Here is a 24,458-nt window from a genome sequence, read left to right as displayed (position 1 = left end):
GAGCAGATGGGAATGGTTACCATGGAGGGTGCCCTTCGGATGTCCCCCTGGATGCTGGAGGCATCTGCATCTACGAATCACCTAGATGCACCAGCATGGTATAGCGGTGGAAGTGCGGGTGGGAGGGGGCTAAGTTGAGCAGGCCTGGGGTGGAGGATACTGAACTAGATGAACCAAGGGTCTGACTCCATACAAGGCAGCTTCCTATGTTCCTAAGAAATAACTTCCTCACATGACCCACAGGAAGACAGGAAGCTGCCTTATAGCGAGACAGGCTCTTGGTCTGCCGAGCTCAGAACTGTCTACTCTGACTGGCAGCAGCCCTCCAAGCAGCGCTCCCTCTAACAGGGATTCCCAGGTGTTGCTGACTACAACTCCCAGCATCCCCAGCTGCAATGGCCTTTTGGCTGGGGGTTTGGGGAGTTGCCGTCAACAACACCTGGGTATCCCTGTTAGAGGGAACGCTGCCTCCAAGGGTTCAGGCAGGAGTCTCTCCCAGCCCTACCTGGAGACGCTGCCAGGGATCGAACCCGAGACCTTCTGCCTGCTTGCAGACAGAAGGTCCCAAGTTCCCTCCCTGGCAGCATCTCCAAGTTAGGCCTGAGAGAGACTCCTGCCTGTAACCTTGGAGAAGCCGCTGCCAGTCTGGGTAAGCAACACTGAGCTTGATGGACCAAGGGTCTGACTCAGTAAAAGGCAGCTTCCTATGTTACTTAGCTGCCACTCACCATTTTTATTTCGCGAATGCTTTCAGGTTAAAGTGGGGAGAGAGGGAGGAAGAGAGAATGCTTTAAAGGGGAAGGGAGGGGAGGGAGATAGAGAGGGGGGAATGCTTTAAAGGGGGAGGGAGGGAGAGAGAGAGAGGGAGAAGGCTTTAACGGGGAGGGAGGAGAATGCTTTAAAGGGGGGAGGGAGGAAGGATGCTTTCAGGTTAAAGGGCGGAAGAGGGAGAATGCATTAAAGGGGAGGGAGGGAGAGAGAAAGGGATAAGGCTTTAAGGGGGGAGGGAAGGAGAGGGGGAGAATGCTTTAAAGGGGAGGGAGGGAGGGAAGGGGAGAATGCTTTAAAGGGGGAGGGGGAGAGGGAGGATGCTTTCAGGTTAAAGTGGGGAGGAAAGGAGAGAGGGTGGAGAGAGAGGGAGAGGGAGAATGCATTAAAGGGGAGGGAGGGAGAGAGAAAGGGATAAGGCTTTAAAGGGGGGAGGGAAGGAGGGGAGAATGCTTTAAAGGGGAAGGGGGGAGAGAGGGGTGGGGGAGAATGTTTTAAAGGGGGAGGGGGGAGAGGGAGGATGCTTTCAGGTTAAAGTGGGGAGGAAAGGAGAGAGGGTGGAGAGAGAGGGAGGGGGGAGAGAGTGCAAACATCTCCTTGTTCAACTGTGCTGTCACTGTTGGCTTGCAGGACCCCTGAAATTCTTTTGCCGCATTCATGGGCGCCCTCCCCAAAGCGGTGGCTCCACCCCACCCGCAAGACCGCTGATGGAAGAGGGTCAAGCCCAGGCCGGCTGAAGCCCTTCGCCGAGGCCGCTGGGTCCGGAGGCAGGAAGCCCACTCACGGCCAGGCTGAAGAGCTGCTCCTCGTTCCGCAGGGCGCACTTGTGGAAGTAGAGGCTGTAGAGGCCTTCTTCACTCTCGGAGGAGATGTTGAGGGAGAACTGAAAGACACGCCGAGGGAGGAGTCAGGGGGACATGGCGAGCCCCCCAGGGCTGCCCCCATTCTAGGTAGCCCCCGCACACCCCGCCACAAGAGGTGACCCTTTTATGAATTGTGACGCAGTGGACGCATACCAAGAAGTGCCAGATTAACCACGTGTCACCCAGGAAGGAGTGGGATAAGGGACTTGGTTTGCATTTATCCCAAGCATCTGTATCCCAATTTTTATACCGCATTCCCCCAAATCGAAGATCACGCTGAACTGAAAAAGCAGAACTGAAAAAGCAGAACTTTTAAAGAAGTTTAAGAACCTTAAAAAGCAGAACTTAAATACAGGTGACGCCTGCATTTACGCAGAAGGAACACGACTCTGAATTTAAGACAACCTCTTGATTTCTAATGTCAAAAAATGGGGGGCGGGGGGGGAGACCTAGTCTTGGAGTCAGCTAAATGGGAGCTAGTTTGGTGTAGTGGTTAGAGTGCTGGGCTAGGATTGGGGAGGCCGGTCCCCACTCAGCCATGATACTCGCTGGGTGACTCTGGGGCAGTCACATATCTCAGCCTAACCTACTTCACAGGGTTGTCGTGAGGCCCACCGCTCTGGGCTCCTTGGAGGAAGAGCGGGATATAAATGTTAAAATAAATACATACATAAATACAGTATTTGGAGGCTCATGAGCAAACCGATGAATGGTAGTCTCCAATCCAAGTTAAAAGGCAGTGCCAAAACATACGGCATTTCACAGGCAGGGTATCTCTCGTTGAGAAAACCCTCTCTCCAATTGCGAGGGCCCCCCCCTTGTATCTTGGAGGTAGGGGCGCCCCGAGAAGAACCTCCGAGGCAAATCCGATGACTGTGCAGATTCACAAGGGAGAGGATGGCTCTGCAGATGCTTTGACGCAAAGCAGATCCCAGTCTGTCTTTCAGGCAAGGGCAAAGGGAATACTGACCTGGAAGGAATAGCCATGAATTTCACTGTGCTGCATGGGGTATATCTTCTCACCGGGCACCTGCGGTACGAGAATCAGACAAGATCAGCTACTTCCAGTTCATTGGGAACAGGTTAAATATTAAAGGAAATTAGCTGCACAATTGAAAAAAGTGCGGTGTGTTTCTTATAGCCGGGTGGTCCGGCTACCTGTGGTCCTCTACAACTGGACTGCTGCAGCTGGACTAAAACTCCCATCATCCCCAGCCACAATAAATGGTAGCTGGGGGTGGCAGGAGTCGTAGTCCAACAACATCTGGAGGACCACAGGTAGGGAACCCCTGGATTATAGGGTTAGGGCTAAAAATGTTAATCGCATTACTGCACAGCCAACAGATTTCATGACATTTCCTTTACTAGCTTATTATTTGCTTTCCAGCCAAAAACATACCAAGAGCCGAGCTGGATCGGGCTCAAGGGTGGTCTAGTCCAGACCTCTCGCAGTGAGAAAGGACAGCCGAGCAATGCACAAGTGTTCTGTGAAGTGTGGCCATTTAAATATCTTATTCAGGGGCTCAGGCTGTACACAATTATTCGTCAAATACAGGAGAACCTCCGTATCGGAGGGGGCGCTCTGTTCTCCGCTACTACTGCGAATACGGAGTCACCGCGGCAATGCAAATCTGGGGGTTAGGTTCCCGATGGGTGTAAAAGGTCCCCAAAACAGGGGTTAAAGGCCCTACAAATGCGGGGGGAATTGGCCTAATGTGCATCATGGATCCCCAGCAGTAGAGCAGTGACCCCCCAATATTAAAATATTGGCCGAATAAACACTGGGATGTTTTGTTTGGGGCCAAAGGAGCCATTTTGAGACTCCAGTCTCAAAATGGTGGCCGGAAATGACCTCCAAGGTCATTTCCGGCCACCCCCAACCCGTGGATATGCAAGGTTGACCCTCCCCTGTCCCAGTTTTTTTCTGCGTATACCCAGGTCGGGTGTCAATTACCGGACCTCAGATACACAAAACTGCAGATACTGAATCCACTATTAAGGAGGTTCTCCTGTACTCCAGGCTGCCTTGGGGTCTAAAGAGACGCCACCCGCCACAGTGATATTCACCAGCATGTGCATGGACTTAAAATCCCTATAAGGCTTTGGAGGTTCTGTTGCCTGCATCCCTTTCTACCATGGAAGCCATGAGGTTTCCAGGCCGTTCCCCATCCAGACACTGGCCAGACCCAGACCTGCTCAGCTTCTGCAAGGGGGCTGCATCACGTGCCTTTAAACCACAGCTTTGCGGACACACCTGCTGGCGTCTGAATGACTACCTGCTCCCCACCCCACCCCCCGCCATTCCCTTGACTGGAATTAGCTGGCCATGGCTTACTGGGGCTTCTGCTTCACCGCTGGGAGGCGCCGGCTTCGACTCTAGAGGAAGAAACACACAAAAAGTCAGCGGCATTCTCACAAGACAAGGATCTCCCCTGGTTAGGGGGGGCTGGTTATGGGGAGCTGAGGCTGCTCTGGAGTGCACTCCTGGTCCAAATCAGAGTGTCCCCATCCCTGGCTGCTTTTAAAAAGACCCTCGAGACACACCTGTTTTCTCAGGCTTTGAGTCGGATCGTTCATTTTAAACGGTTCGTTTTATTCCGTACAACGGTTCGAATCGTTTTGTCCTGTATTTTAAATTATGTGTGCCACCAAGGGAGACCCATATGGGGCGGTGCATGAATATGATAAAAGATCCAGAAGTACTCCCAGATTGCAAACCTGTTCCTTTTGGGGAAGAGTGACCCCATCTACAACAGGCAGATCAAAATCATTTCTGGGGTTCTGACCCCACACAATAAGTACCTCCGTCTTATCTGGATTCAGTCTCAGTTTATCCTCCCTCATCCAGCCCATTATTGCCTCCAGGCACACATTTAGAGAGGTTATGCCATCAACTGCACTTATTTATTTATTTGACTGACTGATTGATTTATATACTGCCTTTCCAAAAGTGGCTCAGGACATTTTACACCAAAATCAAAGTCATAACAATTAAAATTTAAAAACCCAATTAAAAGCAGATGAAAATTACAATCAAAAAACCAATTAAAGGCAGAGGAAAATCACAATCAAAACTAAATATCATTAGAAGCCAAGCTAAAAAGATGGATCCAGAAGGCCATCTTTTTATACTTTAAACCGATTTATACTTCGCCCCCTGGGCCAGAGCACCTTTAAAAACAAACAGAAATATTCAAAACAGAGAGAAAGAGCAGCAGAAAAAATATGCCCAGCAATTAAAAAAAAAAAAAAAGTTCCCCAATACTAGGGATGTGCACAGAACTGCGAAGCTGCAGTCCGGCACTGGGGTGGGGGTTCCTTCAAGGGCGGGGGGAGGGTGTACTTGTATAAGTATTGCTATATTTACTCTATTTATTGTAATTCTGAATGGTTGTGCTATTGTCACTTTTGTTTCTGTTTGGCCTACGGCTGCAATAAAAGAACTAACTACTTACCCCTCAAGCGGCAGGAGGGGTAAGTATACCCTCCCCCCGCCCTTAAAAGAACCCCCACCGAACCACCGAACTGCCCCATGTCCGGACCAGTCCGGGGGCCTGTAGAATGGCCTCCGGACCGGTCCGTGCACATCACTACCCAATACTCAAGAGCAGGGATTCTCAGCGTTGGGTCCCCAGATGTTATTGGACTTCAAGTCCCTTAATCTCCAACCAATGGCCACTGGGGCTGGGGATTATGGGAGTTGAAGTCCAATAGCATCTGGGGACCCAACGTTGAGTATCCCTGCTCAAGAGGACCCAAATGCACTCAGAAATATAAAGAGATTTAACTTGCCACCCAGAGGCTACCAATGAGGTGCCCTGCTGCAGGAGAGAATTCCAATGACGTGGGGCCACTGTAGAAAAGACCCTGCCCTAAGCAAGCCCCTGAGGTCATTTCTCGAATCCAGGGCTGCACAATTTTGGCACTCCAGCTGTTTTGGGACCAGGCGGGGTGCAGGAGCTGGGTCCAATCAGCCAGTGTGGGGGCACCCCCTTCCAGGTGATCTTAGTGGGGGGGGGGTTAAGAGTGCAGGGCCTGGGGTGGTCGGCCTGCTTGCCCTGCCCTAAGGACAACAACTCTCATCATCCCGTTACAGTGGCCAATTGTCAAGGATGAGGGGAGTTGTAGTCCAGTGTCTGCAAGAGGGCCAAGAATGGGCAGGCTTGATTTCATCCCGGTTTAAAGCCACTTAAGACAAGAGTCAACCCCCACAACTTGTAGCACTGAATTCCAGTCATCAGGCAGCCAACACACAGTTTTATCCAGAGACGTTGCCAATTTCCATGGTAGGTATTTAATTCAAACGCTTAATTAACGGCCAACCTTTTTCTCCTTTCCTTTTGCTCTGAGCCGGGCTTACCAGGGTTCTGAGTGTTCCCTTGAGGCGGGCTGTCCTTGGGGAAAACGATGGCAGGAAACGGAGACACACTAGCATTTTTGACTTTCACACTGTGTAGAAGAGAGAGGTCGCAGGTCAGTATCGTGAGAAGAAATGGCATGGCCCTGAAGGGGGAAAACGACGGCTTTCCAGATTGGCACATGCAGGTATACACACGGCTGCCTTTCCCCGACACAGTCCCTACCAGGAGTATTTAAATACTGCTTTTCGGCAAACATCATCCAAGCCACTTGCACAGAAAAATACATCTATTACATATCTTGAAGAGTTTGCTTGGTTGTGCAAAATAAACTAATACTTTGCGATTAACGACAGATAACCAAATTTGCATGAACAATCCTGCCACTTAAATTAGCTCAAGGCACTCCATTTTAGACCGGACTATGCCGGCTGAAAGGTTTAAATTGGGGGGGAGGGGTATTTTAAATAAGAAATTTTGAATAGAAGCAGTCGTATTTTATTACTCTCAGACTTTTAGCACACAATAATAGGAACAGTAACTCAAAAATGACATCATGCCCAAGAGAAGACATTTCTCAGATGCAAATTTACTGTGATTCAAATTGACTATGTAAGGTAATTAATCCACACAATGAATGTTTGAAGTGGAAATGCAAGAAATTTCAGACTGTTCTTTGACTCCCCTTTTGCAAGCACGCTTCCCTATGTGTGTAATCTACACCAAACGACTTTGCCCAGTCAACGACAGGCCACACCTGCTAGTAATATACAAGATGGTTCGCTGTCTCCAAGGAGCTCAAAAAGAAACACAAGGAAGACACGGGGGGGAAGGAAGGGGGGGGACCTCAAACCCCCCTCCCCGCCGACCAGCAGAAGGCAGCAAGGAAGTTGCTCCTCTGTGTATATGAGCAGAACCAGATCACCTACAAGTGATTTCTATGCATCATCAAACAGCAAGCTGGAGAGGTCTTCATGGTTAGAGCGTTGGATTGGGTAACTTGGGAGAATCGCTAACTGACTTCTTCAATAAAACGGAGGCGGCAGGGAAGACAAGAACAACTATAATATTTATATACCACTTTTCAACAAACGTTCTCAAAACAAATAAAAAACATATAAATAAGATCGTCCCGTCCCCAAAGGGCTCACAATCTAAAACGAAACTTAAGGCAGAGGCCAGCAACAGCCACTGGAGGGAGGCTGTGCTCGGGACGGATAGGGCCAGTTGCTCTCCCCCTGCTAAATAAAGAGAATTGCCACTTTAGCAGGGAGTCGCTCAGGTAATCCTGAGCTCTCTAGACGAAGGGTGGAACAGACAGATTACATGGAATACTTTTGCTAGAGACCCCGCAAACACAACTGAATGTTTTATTATTTATCTTGGGTGTTTTAGACATCACACACACAAGATTTTGCAAACAGATCAAGAAGACATAGCACAAAAGTGTCAGCACCGGAAAGGGCTCTTCTTTTCCTTATCAGAGAAACGGGGGTAAAACCTCTTATCCTAACTGAAGGCTTGTTAACGTTGCCAAGGCTAAATAAAGTTGCCCCTGCAGGTGTGATTAAGCCCAAGAAATGCCAGCCTCTTATTTCTGCTATGGATGTTAAATCTGGCTGGGCCTAGGCAGGCAGCAGAATGAAAATGGAATGTAACACTTCAGAAGACAGCAGAAGGGAATGGTCATCTCCGCATTCTGCCAGGAAGACCGAGCAGAGTATTCAGCATTGGCTGAAGCTTCACACGGGACCATCAACAATTAGTTAGAGAGCCACGCTGAAGAGCTGATGGCCGCCATCGGCCCCCGGGTCTTCCAATGAAGACCGCTGCTCCACCGCACAGGCGCACCATACCTTAGGGACGGGAAACCAGTTGTAAGGCATTGGAAAAGGATCTCTTACTGGTTATGTGTAAAGTCCAAGATCAGAAGGGTGGCCGAGGCATTGGGCTTCTTCAAAATGCAATAATTCACTTCTTCATCCTGGGAGAAGGAGGGGAAAGGGGGAGGTCATTCCACATGGCAGCCCCTCTCTCTAGAGCACGGGAGAATTTAAGCGGCCTCTGGGGGTCTTAAAGAAGCAAGCACATCACTCTCCAGAGGGACAGCCACAAATCTAAGGGGCGACCACGGGTTGCAGCGGCAGGCTGCATGCCGGGTGGATTTGTGGGAAGGGGAGCATTCTTCTCCATCAGCGCCAAGCACAGGCACACAGTGATAAATTTGGGTGCTTCTAATGGGTCCTGGCTGAGCAAGAACACGCTGCCTCTTTGATCTTACCAGGTAAGTGGAGAATCCATCATTCCGCGTTCGGTCTAAACTGAATCCCACCTAGAACATTTTTCAAAAAGAAGAGTCAATGTGTAAGACTACCAATGGTTTGGGTGTATTATTTAATCAATTTTAAACACGGATTTAATTACGGTCGATCTACCCATTACCGGAACTTCAAAATAGATTTTTAAAAAACCCAAAGAAACCCAGAGGATACCAAAGAACATCCGAGCCAACTTAACGTTTTAATAAGCAAAAGCAACCACCTGTTGCTAGAGAGACCATATTTAATGTTTGCAATTGCGGGAATAACAGCAGTCCAGAATACCCTCAGCAAGAGGATGTGACTGGCAGATCGGACCCCACCTATTAGAATTTGCTTTCACTGATCAGCCAGCTAAAGATTCCGGGCGCCATCTTGTACACTTGGGAGCAAGGGTCATTGAACTCATTAAGCCTGACGTCCAAGTAAACATGGCATATTCAGAGTGTTGGTTGATTTAACTCACCGATCAGAGCTTTGCTGAGGAAGTTCCACATTTAACCGGCAGGCACACACACACACACACACACAACTTGTGCTCACACAAGCAACTAACGGGTAGCCGCACACAGCCACCTTGCTGGCAGATCAGTATTAAATCAGGTTAAGGGTGGAAATACATATTGCAGGCTCCGCTGAAGGGCCCCCCGTGGCAAAAGACCCTATTCCCAGCCATAAGCATGACAAGCACTCACCGTACACACATCATACCAGTGTTCCCTCTAATGTGGGGTAGTGGCTAGAGTGTCGGACTAGGACTGGGGAGACCCGAGTTCAAATTCCCCCACACTGGGTGACTCCGGGCCAGTCATGAGTTTTAAACGCACAAAACCGACGATAACATTTTATCAGCGCCGTCAGAGGAATGGATATGGGCCTGGCTCGGAAACTACTGGTACAAAGCCGAAAACAAACCACCGTCACGTCTCCGGAGGCCTCTGGCGTCAGAGATCCAGGTGCCAAGATGGATGAGAAAGACTAGCCGTTCCAAGCTGTGCAATGCTTGTGCGTTTGGAAACTCAAAACACAGCTTGCGTTTTGAGCGACGATCGATGCAAACCAGGGTGCGACACGCCGGGTGGGCTCAGACATCACGCAGAACCTTGGCTGGGGGCAGGCCAATTGCCACGCAAGCAAACACTTCCTGTCTAGGTCAAAATTAGGCCAGGTTGGTTGCGTCATCAGAGTCGTGTCGAGACAGCAGCAGCTTCCCAAACAAAGGACTTACCTGGGTGTGGTCGGGGGCGAAAGGGGTGGCTGGGAGAGGGTTTGCTGGGTAAACAAGGGCTGCTACGTGGGAAAGAAAGGAAAGAAGAAAGGGTAACTGAAAGAGAGGACACGGAGACAAGGAGAGGGGAAGAGCCAAGAAGCCAGGGTGTGGGATGTAAGGATAGCAGAGTCAATGATGAGGCAGCTGTAGCCAGACTCTGGAGTAAATCCAGGACGCAAACAGAGGTTGAAACTTTGGGAGGCGAAGGCTGAGGGTGCGGAAACCCTTTGCTCCCAGCTCTGAGACTCAGCTAGGCCTAAAACGAGAACGGTAGAGCCCGGCCGAGAGGGTGGGCTCGGAGAACATGGCCGCTCCGGGCTCATTTTATTTCTTTCATGATGTTTGATGTCTCTGGGCAGTTGGCGACAACATCAAACAAATGAAAGGAAACATGCAAACAATGGAAAACCCCAAGCCGAGTTAAAAAGCTTGGGTGAAGAAATGGGTCTTCAGACCAGCGGTTCCCAGCCAGGGTTCCTGCAGATGTTGCTGAAGTACAACTCCCATCATTCCCAGCTAGAATTTATTGTGGCTGGGGGCGATGGGAGTTGTAGTCCAGCAACATCTGGAGGAACCCTGGTTGGGAACCGCTGCTTCAGAGGCTCTCAAAAAGCTGCCAGAGATGGGGAGGCTCCTCTTTCAGCCGGGAGCGCATTCCCAAGTCTTGGGGCGGAAACGGAGAAGGCCCGGTCGTCCCTGTGTAGCCACCAGACGAGCTGATGGCAACGGCAGATGGACTTCCCCAGATGAGCTGAATGGGCCATGGGGCTCATAGTGAAGACGACGTTCTCTTAAATTTTAACCTTGATAGGAAGCAGACGCTCGCAGGAGAGCGGGATGGAAGGGGGAGAGCATTCTTGGGACTCAGGGATATCATGCGGAGGCCAGCTCTACATAGGAAGCTGCCCTATACCGAGTCACACCTTCGGTCTATCTAGCTCAGTATTGTCTTCACAGACTGGCAGCAGTTTCTCCAAGGTTGCAGGCAGGAGTCTCTCTCAGCCATATCTTGGAGATGCTGCCAGGGAGGGAACCTGGAACCTTCTGCTCTTCCAGGAGCGGCTCCATCCCCTGAGTGGAATCTCTGACAGTGCTCACACATCAAGTCTCCCATTCATAGCTAAAGGGACAAGTCATGCTTGCTACCACAAGATCTGCTCTCCTCTCCTCTAACCAAGGCTCGGTGTCTGAACCAGCCCTATGTCTGAGTTGAGCCTCCATGGTTTTTGGTGACATCTTTGGGGCAACCTGGAATTCACACTCCAGCCCTTAGTGGCTATCAGATAAATCCAGTAGTAGTTCTCTGCATCCCAGGGGAATTGAAGATTCAGGTGGATGCTTTGTGGCCATCAAGACTCCTATTTGCAGCCTCTTGGACAATACCAGAATCCCAAGCTGGTTTGGAGGATGGGCAGCAAATGACCTGAATCCTAACATGGTCTCTCCCTTTGCTGCCCGGGATTTTGATCAACGTTAACTGGGTCTCTTTCCTAGGACACAAGTACTAAGGCACCTACCAAGGCGTCAGTTCCTTTCCTGTTATCAGCAACTGAAAGGTTGCTGATGCTGACCTCCATGTACCCGTTCTTGAAGAAGCCGAAGGTGTTGAGGTGAACTTTCTGCCGCACGTCATCCTGGAAGAGAGGAAACAGAGTCTCTCGTAAACTTCCGCAGGGTAAGCCAGCACACTAGAAAATGGGAGGAGCTTGACCCACGGGGGTTGCTAGATGGCTCCCCAGTTGGGATTGTGGCTGGTTATAAACAGGTGTACACAAATCCACTGGCCAACTCACCAGGGGCAAGTTCCTTCCCCCCCCCCCCCGAGCCTTCTGATGAGCAGGACACCCAGCGCCACACAGGTTTCCTCCCCAAAGGAATCATTTCCATTGCCATAGGAAGCTGCCATATACTGAGTCAGACCAATGGTCCATCTAGCTCAGTATTGTCTTCACAGACTAGCAGCGGCTTCTCCAAGGTTGCAAGCAGGAATCTCTCTCAGCCCGATCTTGGAGATGCTGCCTGGGAGGGAACTTGGAACCTTCTGCATGCAAGCAGGCAGGTGCTTTTCCCAGAGCAGCTCCATCCTCTGAGAGGAATATCTTAACAGTGCTCACACATGTAGACCCCCATTGAAATGCAACCAGGGTGGACCCTGCTTAGCAAGTCATGCTTGCTACCACAACAGCCAGCATCCTTTCTGCCAGGACATCTCCCAGTGCAGGGTTTCTTAACCTTGGGCCCCCAAATGCTGTTGGACTGCAACTCCCAGAATCCCCAGTCACAAAGGTCATGTCTGGGGATTCTGGGAGTTGTAGTCCAACAACATCTGGGGGCCCAAGGTTAAGAAACCCTGCCCCAGTGAATATGACAGAAGCCCCACTCCCCACCTAAGGCCCCTGCCTGTGGGCCAAAAAAGATCGGAGGGGAGGAGAAGGGATTCGTGGCAACCACAAAGCCTAAATTGTGGATCCCTGGAAATGCCATTCTGTACATCTGGGAAGTAACCTGGGATCAGTGTTCCCTGTAATGGATTCCTCGATGTTGCTGACTACAACATGTTCTTAGTCCTTATGGCTTCAGGGTCTTGCCCACCCCACTGTCTTCCACACCAGCAGGCAGTCTGTATCCTGCTTGATGATGTACTCCACCCTCAGAGGTTCGAGACACGTCCTTTCTTCACAGATCTCTTTTGCCCATTTACTCACATCTCCTTTACCATCATACTGTTCTTTGCCCTTCCCCTAAAAGAGAGGTTAAAAGATACGGGGGTGGGGGAGGTAGCCAACTGTGCTCTTGAGGTTTCATGTCTGCTGCTCAACTTCTGCTCCTTATAACTTTCCCCATGCATTCAAGAAAAAACTGACGCACTTGCTCATCAGGTGATTTTGAGCACTGAAACGCCCCTTCTAGCACAAACTGTGCAAACAGAAAACACTGAGAAGGCGCAGAAGGTGTGGAGGGGTGTCAAATGAAATAACATGATAGAAGGCTGTTTACCTCTCTACCCATAATACACAAACTTTGGAAACCGAATCACGAAACATCCCTTGTTGCCCTGGCAGGACGCAATCCTAGTGTGTGTGTATGGGGGTGTTTGAGCACTGCAATTACGGAAGTTGCAGCGTGCAGGAGAAGGAACAGGTATGGACCTGCTCTCCTCCGTATTAAAGGGATGTGCCACGATTCGGTTTCCGAATCGCGTTTCGTGCACATCCCTAACTCCCACCGCACCCTCCGTGGCAGCTGAGGCTTGGGGGCTGCAGGGTAAGGAGTGTCTGCTGCTCAGGGCACCTGCCTGAGATGAGGCCACATCATTTTACTAGTGTGTGTACACTAGTAAAGCGCTGCTCTGGAGTAAGTGCTCTTGCGTAAAAACAGAGAGGCACTGCTGCTCAGAGAACATCTTGCGATCCACCCCGCGGTGCAAGTCCCTGCTTGATCCGGGGGAGGACCGCTCGCTCCGATGGCAATCTGTCACGCTCAAGACGCCGACCGCCAAGATATTTTCCCACACACGCCCAAGCACTCATCCAGCTTGCCGACAACCTCCCGTGTTTGGAGTGCTACTCATTTTGCCATTAGTTCTAATTATGCCCCATTACAGGCACACTTTTCAGCTGGCGGCGGCAGTTAAATGTGACATTACAAGTACTCTGCAGGCACTCACCAATTCCGAGACACCCACGATAACCAGCTGCATCGCAAAAATATAAACAAGAGGAAACTTTGAGTGCTTGCAGTGGAAAAAAAAGGTGTAGGACTTATTAATTCAGCAACAGAAGGCTCCCAGAACGGAACGAGGGAACAACAGGATTGACAGCAGGAGGGAAGATATCCACAGCTCCCTCTAAGAGGGGTTCTCAGACACTGTTGACTACAACTCCCAGAATCCCCAGCTGAAGTGGCTTTTGCTTGGGGAGTCTGGGAGTTGTAGTCAACCACATCGAGGCATCCGTTACAGGGAACACTGAACACATGCCATGGGGATGTGGCCCGATCTCAGGGGCAGAACTGCTGCTCCGCATGGGGAAGGTCCCAGGTTCAATCCCTGGCAGCATCTCCAGGTAGGGCTCAATGGTCCCTCCAATTTTTTCCCATCTCTGTGGGGAATGGGTTTTGTTCTGGGTGGCCATATTAAGGCACTGTGTGTGCACACCTGCATTCAGAGTGGGGCCTTCCTGATTCAACCTGAGCGGGATCTAAAAGAAACTGAGCGGACATCAGAAAACTTGTGAGCGCGCGCATGTGCGCACGCCCTAAAGAGAACAGTGGTAGGGCTAGCAAAGATGAGAGCCCAGTGGGGGTCACAATGCGGCCTTCCAGCTGCTGTTGGCCTACAAATCCCATCCAGTGTTCCCTAAAACAGGAATTCCCAGGTGTTCTTGACTACAACTCCCAGCATCCCCAGCTACAATGGCCTTTGGCTGGGGATTCTGGGAGTTGTAGTCCTCAACGTTGGGGAATCCGTTACAGGGAACCCTGCTCCCATCATCCCTGGCTACTGGCCACTCTGACTATGTCCATAAAAGATTCCGAGGTCCATAAAAGGCCAACTCCCCGTTTGTTTTGGTGCCTTTTGGGAACCCTGCCTGAAAGTTTCCACATTCATGAGGACTAGAATTTCCCCCCAAGCCAAATTAGACTCTCAGAATTCTCTGTTACGGGCCAAATTCTAGGTTAGGTGAAAACTTAAGAGACCTAATGAAAAAGCTTAAGACTAGCTGGGAGGCAAGTATTACAATGCAAATATATTCCAACTTCGGTGGGGGGGGGGGACAAGCTGCATACGGGTAAAAATGTCAGTAATGTCAAAGCTCCGCTCCTTATCTTAAATGGTACACATACAGTTTCAGTTTCAAGGAAAGGTTCCAGCGGTTGACAAAGTTGCATAACGCGGTTTCAGCTGGGTGATTAAGAACACCATGTCAAAACAGGCATCAAGTGAGAGATGGAAATTATGACTGCCCAAGACTCAAACAGGAACTGCGCCACAGGGTCGGACCCAGCTGATCTTTGCCTGTCAAACACCCACCAGGGGAAAAGGAGAGTGGTGAACTTCAGTGTCTGCCCAGTTAAAAGTGCTTAATCAGCTTAACAGGCTCATTTATTAAAATAAACACTGCACACAATGGAAATACAGGTTTGCCCCGAGGGGGCGGAAAATGGGTCATAAGAACATAGGAAGCTGCCATATACTGAGTCAGACCCTTGGTCCAACTAACTCAGCATTGTCTACCCGGACTGGCAGCGGCTTCTCCAAGGCTGTAGGCAGGACTCTCTCTTCTCAAGTGCTTGATCAATATAACAATTGAAAAGGGCTAAAGAACAGCAGAAAGTGTGTGTGTGTGTGTGTGTGTGTGTGTGTGTGTGTGTGTGTGTGTGGCAGGGGGGATTCTGGGCTCTGTGGGTCCAAAGCTGTCCAACAATAGGAACATAGGAAATTGCCATATTATACTGAGTCAGACCCTTGGTCTATCTAGCTCAGTCTTGTCTTCACAGACTGGCAGCGGCTTCTCCAAGGTTGCAGGCAGGAATCTCTCTCAGCCCTACCTTGGAGAGGCTGCCTGGGAGGGAACTTGGAGAACCTTTTGCTCTTCCCAGAGCGGCTCCATCCCCTGAGGGGAATCTCTTCCAGGGCTCACACATCAAGTCTCCCATTCATATGCAACCAAGGCAGACCCTGCTTAGCTAAGGGGACTAGTCATGCTTGCTACCACCAGACCAGCAATCCTCTCCGAAGGTAGGCCAAATGTTAGGCTTTCAGTTGAATTTGTATTGACTTCAACTGCATTTTGTATACCATATGTTTTCATGTTTGTTTTTAAACGTTGGGTTTTCTTATTTGTTTGTGGACCACCCTGAGACTTGTGTAACTGACAGTTTAGGAAGGAACATAGGAAAATCGAAAGCTGCCATATACTGAGTCACACCATTGGTGCATCTAGCTCAGTATTATCTACACAGACTGGCAGCGGCTTCTCCCAGGTTGCAGGCAGGAGTCTCTCTCAGCCCTATTTGGAAATGCTGCCAGGGAGGGAACTCAGAACCTTCTGTTCTTCCCAGAGCGGCTCCATCCCCTATAAGGGGAATCTCTTCCAGTGCTCACACTTCTAGTCTCCCATTCATATCTAACCAGGGTGGACCCTGCTTAGCTAAGGGGACAAGTCATGTCTGCTTCCACAAGACCAGCTCTCCCCTTCCAACGCCCCCCAAACCCGGATTTTCAAGTTTCCCCAAACCCAAAAAATTGCCCCTCCCCCTTTTAACACAAATGAGCCACAAAATGGCTCCTTCCTTCAAAATGGCGGCCAGAAATTACCTCAGAGGTCATTTCCGGCCACCCTATAACCACGGATACGTGAAAACCAACCCTTTTAAAACTGCCTGCCTCCCCCCAGACCTGCGTAGACCGAGGTCGGGTGTCGACTGCCTGACTGCGGATATGCGAAAACGCAATTGCTGGGACGGCGTGTGCCGAGGTCCACCTGTGCCCCGTTCGCTTCTTAAAAGAACACCTGTTAAGAATACCTGGAGGCAGAGACAGGCACTCCTTGGCACGCCAGCTGTCGCTGAACCACATCTCCCATCATCCCCAGGAACACCACACTGTGTCTGGGAATGATGGGAGTTGTAGTTTAATGCCAGCTGGAGCGCCAAGGTGGCCTACCCTGCCTGAAGGGTTGTCTGAATTTGTCTCCTCCCAGGTGTCACTACTGTGCATGTTGCCAGGTGTTGTAGGATTAGGTTACTGTTTATTTTCCCGTGAGCTGGCTTGGCCATGAGAATGGCTGGCAAACTCAACAGGAGCCATGTAATACACTGAACGAAATAAACGAAAAACACAAGGCGACTTAATGATCTAGAAAAGGGATGCTTGAAAACTCAGTCCCAGTTTTATGTATGTGTCCATACATCCAATTACTTAGAAATATCAGATCCTGAACTCTAAATCCACAGCCTATTATAGGTCATTACACTTCAAAAACCTGCTAATAAATATGTCTAAACAGGACTAAAACACCAACAGAATACATTTAGATTACCCTAAAGATGTTACACATCATACAGTATTTTATATATGATGTATAACATTAGAATTGCTAGAAAGATGAACAATGTCTTTTATGTATTTATTTATTCATTCATTCGATTTCTATACCGCCCTTCCAAAAATAGCTCAGGGCAGTTTACACAGAGAAATAATACATAAATAAGATGTCTCCAAACCCAAAGGGCTCACAATCTAAAAAGAAACACAAGACAGACACCAGCAACAGTCACTGGAGGGATGCTGTGCTGGGGGTGGATAAGGTCAGTTCCTCTCCCCCTGCTCAATAAAAGAGAATCACCACGTTAAAAAGGTGCCTCTTTGCCAAGTTAGCAGGCGTTAGCAAGATGCTCTTTAAAGAACCTCGGACTGTGGGAGGACTTTGGCACACCCAAGGCTCAACAACTTCTGCTGCCTTAGTCTTAGTCACTTAGTCACCCACTGAAGCCACAGACCAGACCATCTAGTCTTTCCTTTATTGGATTTCAGAAGATAAAGCGTTGCCAGCCACTGTTGACGCACCAGAGCCGACGGGTTTTTAAAATAAGGCCCTTCAAACCCATCAGGATTCCAGAAGAGCCAAGTTCAAAGCAGACTAAAAACAATGCTCTGTTGACACCAAAAGCAGTGTTCCCTCTAACAAGGATTCCCAGATGCTGTTGACCACAACTCCCAGCATGGTGTATTGGTTAGAGTGTTGTACTAGGACTGGGGAGACCCGAGTTCAAATCCCCATTCAGCCGTGAGACTTGCTGGGTGACTCTGGGCCAGTCACTTCTCTCTCAGCCTAACCTACTTCACAGGGTTGTTGTGAGGAGAAACTCAAGTATGTAGTACACTGCTCTGGGCTCCTTGGAGGAAGAGTGGGATATAAAATGTAAATAATAATAATTTTTAAAATGTTAATAATAATAATAAGACCTTGAAGAGCACCTCAACACCATAGGGGCCACAGAAATCACCATCAGTCAATTACAAAAAGCAGCTTTACTGGGAACAGCCTATATTCTGCGACGATATCTATAACAATTGACAATAAAATTCTGGCATCCCAGGTCCTTGGGAAGGACTCGATGTCTGGATAAAACAAACCAGTCAATAACACCTGTCTGACTGTGTAAACAAGAAATAATAATAATAACAATAATTGAAGATGCAAAAATATTATGGGACTTCCGACTGCAAACAGACAAACATCTGCCACACAATACACCAGATAGAACTGTAGTCGAGAAGAAAGAAAAACAAGTCAAAATAATCGACACAGCAATACCAGGGGATAGCAGAATAGAAGAAAAAGAAATAGAAAAAATCACCAAATACAAAGATCTACAAATTGAAATTGAAAGGCTGTGGCAGAAAAAGACCAAAATCATCCCAGTGGTCATTGGCGCCCTGGGTGCAGTTCCAAAAAACCTTGAAGAGCACCTCAACACCATCGCGGCCACAGAAATCACGATCAGCCAATTACAAAAAGCAACTCGACTGGGAACAGCCTATATTCTACTACAATATCTATAATAGGCATCTAGACTATTGGTCTATCTATCTACCCAGACTGGCAGTGGCTTCTCCCAAGTTGCAGGCAGGAGTCTCTCTCAGCCCTATCTGGAGATGCTGCCAGGGAGGGAACGTGGGACCTTCTGCTCTTCCCCGAGCGGCTCCATTCCCTAAGGGGAAGATCTTAACAGCGCTCACACCTCCAGTTTCCCATTCCTATGCAATCAGGGCGGACTCTGCTTAGCAAAGGGGACCCGTCATGCTTTTACCACAAGACCAGCTCTTCTCTGAAAGCTCTAATGACTTCCGCATGAAATCAGCGAGTTTCAACTGAGTAAATAACATGCACGGGACTGGCGGTCAGGTGGGAACGAGAAGGCATCCGATTTATCACAAGCATGGAGTAGTGGTCAGAACACTGGACTCAAACCAGGGAGACCTGGGTTCAAATCCCCATTCTGCCAAGGAACTCACAGGGGGGAGCTCAAGAGACACCTCCCAGCAGCAGGCACCCCTCTCCAAAACCCCACAATGGTGGTACGCCCACCATTTTTTTTGTTAATTTCCCTCCCCCATTCCCCTTCCCCCCACGAGCTGGGCCCAGCTCTAGTGTGCACAGAACAAGACTGGACCCATTCGTTTCGAGTCCAGTTCTACTCGAACCGAACCAGGTTTTCCGGTTTTGTGCACACTCCCTAAACAGAGTGAACGCATTTCTTTAGTAGGAGGAGAGCACCAGTGTGCCACAGGAACATAAGAAGCTGCCTTCTACCGAGTCAGCCCACCTAGCTGAGCATCGTCGACACTGACTGGCGGCAGCTCTCAGGGGGAGAGTAACTGGCCCTATCCACCCCCAGCACAGTACTTCCAGTGACTGTGGCTGGTGTCTATCTTGTGTTTCTTTTTAGATCGTGAGCCCTTTGGGGTCAGGGAGCCAGCTTATTTATTTATTATTTCTCTGTGTAAACTGCCCTGAGCCATTTTTGGAATGGTGGTATAGAAACTGAATAAACAAAGAAAGAAAGAATAGATAAGATGTGCACAAGAGCAGCAACTCCCAGGCCCCCATGCAGCAGTTTCTGGTGGGTGCGCAGTCTTTGCTGCGCCCGCCACTGCTGCCCAACTGCCTGGCACCCAGGGAGCATTGCTGAGCGTTGTCCTGAGATCTGTGCAGAGCAGCCAGAGGACAATGGGAGGGAGGTGATGGGAGGCGGCGGCAGCGGGTCCCCCACCCCAGCCCAGACAGAGACTGGGGATGGGGGGAGGACAGGAGGTGGCAGTTCCCCACCCCGGCGGATGGGGGGGGGTAAGGTTAAGAATCTTGCACGATAATCATTAGCTGATGTGTGTTTGTGTGTTTGAAAGTGTTATGTGCGCACACTGCCTTGATGCTGCCGCCAAGGACAAAACTCTTTCCACTCACTAATTATAAAAATTATTAAATGGACCGCTGGTGGCTGGGAATTATGGGAGTTGTAGTCCAAAAACAGCTAGGAGGGCAAGGTTGAACTGGCCTGCTGTAGCTCAAGTCTATTGTAGCCAAGGATGATGGGAGATTCCATGGGGAACCAAATTTGACAGCCTCCAAGGAACGTCCATTGGAGCAGGGGATGATGGGAGTTGTAGCCCCACAGCCTCTGGGGACTCAAAACTGGCAACCTCTAGCTGAAGTCCATTGGGCTGGGGTATGATGGGAGTTGTAGTCCTGCAAGCCCTGGGGGCCCAAATTTGACAACCTCCAGCCCAAGTCCACTGTGGCAGGGAATGATGGGAGTTGTAGCCCCACTACCCCTGGGGACTCAAATCTGACAATCTCTAGCCGACATCCATTGGGGCAGGGTATGATGGGAGTTGTAGCCCTCCAACCCCTGGAGACCCAAATTTGACAACCTCCAACTGAAGCCCATTGGGGCAGGGTATGATGGGAGTTGTAGTCCGCAACCCCTGGGAACCCCAGTTTAAGAAGCCCGGCCTCATTCTTTTCTTTTATCCATGCTCCTCCAGGGAGAGGCCTGACGGGCCCCCGCCGGCCCAGGGGGAAGCCCCGTGGAGAGGAGGAAGGCGGCCCGACCAGCTGACTCAGCCCAGGGCAGCTCCGCACCGCGGCCGCCTGGCTCGGCTCCTCTCCCCTCCGGGCCTACCTTGAGGCTGAGGTGGTGGACTCGGGCCCACGAGGGGCCGGCCCCAAGCAGGGCTGCCAGCAGGAGCGCCGCCCAGCGCCACGGAGCAAAGCCGGACCCGCCGCCGCCCGCCGCCATGTTTCCTCTCGCCGCAGCCTCGCCCCTGGACCCGCCCACTTCCGGGGGCAAAGGGCGACGTGGCGGCATAGCCGCGCAGCGCGGGCCATGGAGACAGGAAACATGGAGGCTAGAGCGGCACGCACGCCTAAAGGCAGGAGGGAATCGGCCCCGGAAGTTGATGCCCGCATGGCGCCGCTCTAGGCTATGGAATCGATGTCCGGGGAAGAGGTCCTCCTTGACTTGAGGCTCCCTCGACCCTCCCTTCCCTGCCGAAGGAGGCGGCTCCGAAGGATGAGCCAGCTGGGCTCGCTCCCCTTTGGCTGCGGATGATGGGAGTTGTAGTTCAACCCCTGCTTAGCAAAGGGGACAGGTCATGCTTGCTACCACAAGCATGGTAGAGGAGTGCTGGTCTGGTGGTAGCAAGCATGCCTTGTCCCCTTTGCTAAGCAGGGTCCACTCTGGTTGCATATGAATGGGAGACTAGAAGTGTGAGCATTTTAAGAAATTCCCCTTAAGGGATGGAGCCACTCTGGGAAGAGGAGAAGGTTCCAAGTTCCTTCCCTGGCATCATCTCCAAGATCGGGCTGAGAGAGATTCCTCCCTGCAGCCTTGGAGAAGCCGCTGCCAGTCTGTGTAGACAATCCTGAGCATGATGCACCAATGGTCTGACTCAGTATATGGCGGCTTCCTATGTTCCTAAGGCCAGTTTTCTTTCCAGACCAGAAGAAGACAGAACTGAGCACAGCTGTGAGGGATGAGGCTGAGTGAAACCAGGAAGTGAGATCCTGACCCTTTTTAAAACTTGTCAGCCTCAGGTGTTTCTGCATGTCTTACTCAGGTGTAGCCCTAATTGAGTGGGTGGGTTCAAAGAACTTGGGGCCCCCAACTCCATTGTTTTTGCTTCATTCTTTTCCTAATTCCAAGGAATCACCAGGGAGAAAGGGGAATACTGGTTAGTACAAATGCGATTATAATGGATTTGTGTAATATTTATTTATATAATATATATATTTTTAGAAGTCCCAATTTCTTCCCCAAAGGAATCAAAACAATTTACAAACAATAAAATTCCCCCTGCAGAGAAAAATAAATACCAATCCAAAGTCACTATACACTTAAAAAGAAGGCCCCCAGCAGAGAATGACCCCTTGGTTAGTGATTTGTTGGAAAGTAGTACATCAGAATAAGAATTTATGGCATATTGCAATCTCTGAAAAGTGAATCCATATTATTTGGTCCAGTTCAATTCAATTCCGTTATTACGGTCATAGACCAGCACATGGTCCTGTTCAAACCAGACTATAAATAATGCTTTTTATGTCGTTTGGTTGTAATTTTTATTCTTTACACTAATTGGGGAAATTATGGTTGATTTAGACAATACTAGACAATATTAGAGTTTGGAAGGATTAATGAATCGAGGTTTGTTGTAATAGGTTTTGCCATTTGTGTTTGGATCAATGTTGTTTAGCCTTGTAAATTTGTTTTAATAAAGAGGTTTTGTTTAAAAAAGCAGTATATCAGTAATAGAAGTATAATGGTGGGGTGGGAGATAGAGGTAGCGATTCCTCCTGTGAGGACCAGGATGTTGTGAGGACAATGTTCTTAATTATATGAGACATGTTGGAGGTTAGCAGGGAAGTAACTTGTATAGTGAGCAAGAGGTTGCTGGTTCGAATCCCCCCTGGTATGTTTCCCAGACTATGGGAATCACCCATATTGGGCAGCAGTGATATAGGAAGATGCTGAAAAGCATCATCATCTCATACTGCGTGGGAGGAGGCACGGGTAAACCCCTCCTGTATTCTACCAAAGACAACCTCAGGGCTCTCTGTGGTCGCCAGGAGTTGACACCAACTTGATGGCACAACTTTACCATTACTTTAGGGAAGAGGCAAAGCTCCACCACGCTCTTCTCATTCATTTTTTGTCACCAGCACCCCATTTTTCCATCCTATTGAGGGAATGTCAACCAATGAGGGCAAAACTGAGCCATGGAAATATCAGCAAGGGAAGTTTTGCACAGTCTGAAGATAAATATTTTCACCTGTTCGTGTCTTTTCATCCATTCAAGATAAAAATAACAGCCGGTTGAAAAGCTAGCAGCATTAGCCCAACACTTTTTCCAAAAGGGGGACAGAGGAAGCTGCCATATACTGAGTCAGACCATTGGTCTGTCTAGCTCAGTGTTGTCTACACACTGACTGGCAGCAGCTTCTCCAAGGTTGCAAGCAAGAGTCTTTCTCTCTGCCCTATCACAGAGATGCTGCCAGGGAGAGAACTGGGAACCTTCTGCACACAAAGCCGATGTACTTTCTCTGAGCTATGCCCCCACCACCACTTGATTGAAAACTGGCTCTTTTAAGATCTTTTTCAACTAAAGGGGGTATCTATCATCTCCAAGAAAGGGCTGAGAGAGACTCCTGCCTGCAACCTTGGAGAAGCTGCTGCCAGTCTGTGTAGACAATACTGAGCTAGATGGACTCGGCATATGGCAGCTTCCTATGTTCCTAAGGGCCAGTCTTACCTCTGACCACTAGGTGTCGCCAGAACGCCAACTTATCACTGAAAGACGGCTCAATAGTGATTTCATTGCTTATAACTGGAAAGAACCTGTCTTGGATTAAAGAAATCTTACCTGATTAGTCATATGGGGCTTAACTGATAAATAGGTGGATGTATTATATTTGCACGCATCAAAATGAGAGTTTGAAGCAAAAAGCTCATTTTATTTAAGCTCAGATGATGCATGCAATAACAAATATATTGGCCATAGACGCTTGAGAAGGGAGAAAGTTCCTTCTTTTTCTCATTAAAACTGAGTCCTGCCTTCAGTTTTTAATGTACAGAAGAGAGAGTCAGGGCACCAAGGGGTCTTTTGAATTCAAGAACATGGAAGGCACTTGAGAGGTCATCTAGTCCAACCCCCTGCTTAGTGCAGGTCTCGGTGTGGTCAGTGCCTGGATGGGAGACCCACATCTGCCACCTTTGGGGATGGGGGCCTGTTGCTCCGTGGCAGAGCATCTGCTTGGCATGCAGAAGGTCCCAGGTTCTATCCCTGGCAGCACCTCCAGGTAGGGGTGAGAGAGACCCATCTGCAGCCCTGGACACCCACTACCAGGCCCAAGCCAGATGGACCCATCTAGGCAGCTTCCTATACGATCCAAAAAGTCTCGGGGAGTTCCATGGGACTTACTCCCAAGCAAGTGCACCTGCACCTGATTATTGCATCTAATTTCTTCTGTATTGCAATTTTCACATATGGAACTTATGGGCACCTTGAGACATTCAGTTGCCCCAGCTGTCTTTGGTGTTGCCAACTTATTTTTATTGACCCTGTACCTCTGCTTCAGCGGTAGGATTGCCAATGTTTCTACCAGCTTCTTTCCTGTATCTTCCACAGCTGCTTGGATGTTAGCCGTTTCCATGACCTGATCTCAAGCTACTGTCAAAAAGGCAGAGGAGCAAATGTAGGTCAGTTTTTCTGTTCAGTTGGCAGCCTTAACCTCATTTGATTAAAATAACCAGATGAAGCATTTCTCAGCAGCAGCATCCTATGCTTGGCCTATTAGTTCCTGTGAGTGTTTTAACACTTTTGATACTATTTGGAGCTTGTGGTTCGCACTTCAGTTTCCAGAGGGTACTAATTTGTTTGCAGCTGTAGGACAAGAAATAATTCCTTGAAGTAATGTTGAAACACATACAAAATGTCTGTGTTACCACAGCCCATAACACACAGGGCTTGTAGAAAGGAGATGCTGAGGCTTTGAGAGTCATTCTCTCTTAGTCTGACCTAGAAAGAAAAAGCATTTGATGCTGTCATACTGAGTCAAGCATTTCTTCATCAAGTCCATCTGTTGTCTGCTCTGACCGGCAGCAACACTCTAAAGGTTTTGGCAAAATGTCTCACAGCCTTGCACCTCAAGATCCTTTTAACCAGTGATGCCCAGGATTGAACTTTGGACCTTCTGCATGTGCATCATGCAGAAAAGAAAAGAAAAAGAGAGAGAAGGGTGTGTGTGTCTGTTTCGCGGGGCAGTGTACCAAAGCTCAATGGCAGAGCATCTGATTTGCATGCAGAAGATCCCAGGTT

At 49.3% G+C, this 24,458-nt stretch overlaps 1 protein-coding gene across 5 annotated transcripts in view; it reads right to left on the bottom strand.

Annotated features, from left to right (window-relative positions):
• GPR107 (G protein-coupled receptor 107) overlaps window positions 1-20,441 on the bottom strand; it is a 59,878-nt gene extending 39,437 nt beyond the window's left edge. For 2 of the 5 annotated variants that reach the window (XM_053282112.1, XM_053282115.1), the window contains exons 1-8: window positions 20,267-20,439; window positions 11,095-11,211; window positions 8,271-8,321; window positions 7,894-7,973; window positions 5,992-6,080; window positions 3,967-4,007; window positions 2,602-2,661; window positions 1,553-1,651 (exon numbers count right to left, since the gene is read on the bottom strand). In XM_053282112.1, coding sequence (XP_053138087.1) covers window positions 1,553-1,651; window positions 2,602-2,661; window positions 3,967-4,007; window positions 5,992-6,080; window positions 7,894-7,973; window positions 8,271-8,321; window positions 11,095-11,211; window positions 20,267-20,383 — 654 coding nt within the window. In that variant the 5' untranslated portion in view covers window positions 20,384-20,439. Of the gene's footprint in view, window positions 1-1,552; window positions 1,652-2,601; window positions 2,662-3,966; window positions 4,008-5,991; window positions 6,081-7,893; window positions 7,974-8,270; window positions 8,322-11,094; window positions 11,212-14,422; window positions 14,570-20,266 lie in introns of those variants that run through there. The other 3 variants (XR_008312755.1, XM_053282114.1, XM_053282116.1) reach the window with 3 other exon arrangements.
• Window positions 20,442-24,458: the final 4,017 nt, after the last annotated feature.

Source organism: Hemicordylus capensis, chromosome 17, assembly GCF_027244095.1.
Source record: "Hemicordylus capensis ecotype Gifberg chromosome 17, rHemCap1.1.pri, whole genome shotgun sequence".
NCBI lineage: Eukaryota > Metazoa > Chordata > Lepidosauria > Squamata > Cordylidae > Hemicordylus > Hemicordylus capensis.
Note: the sequence above shows the minus strand (reverse complement) of the source record. Positions and strands in the feature narration are given on the sequence as shown.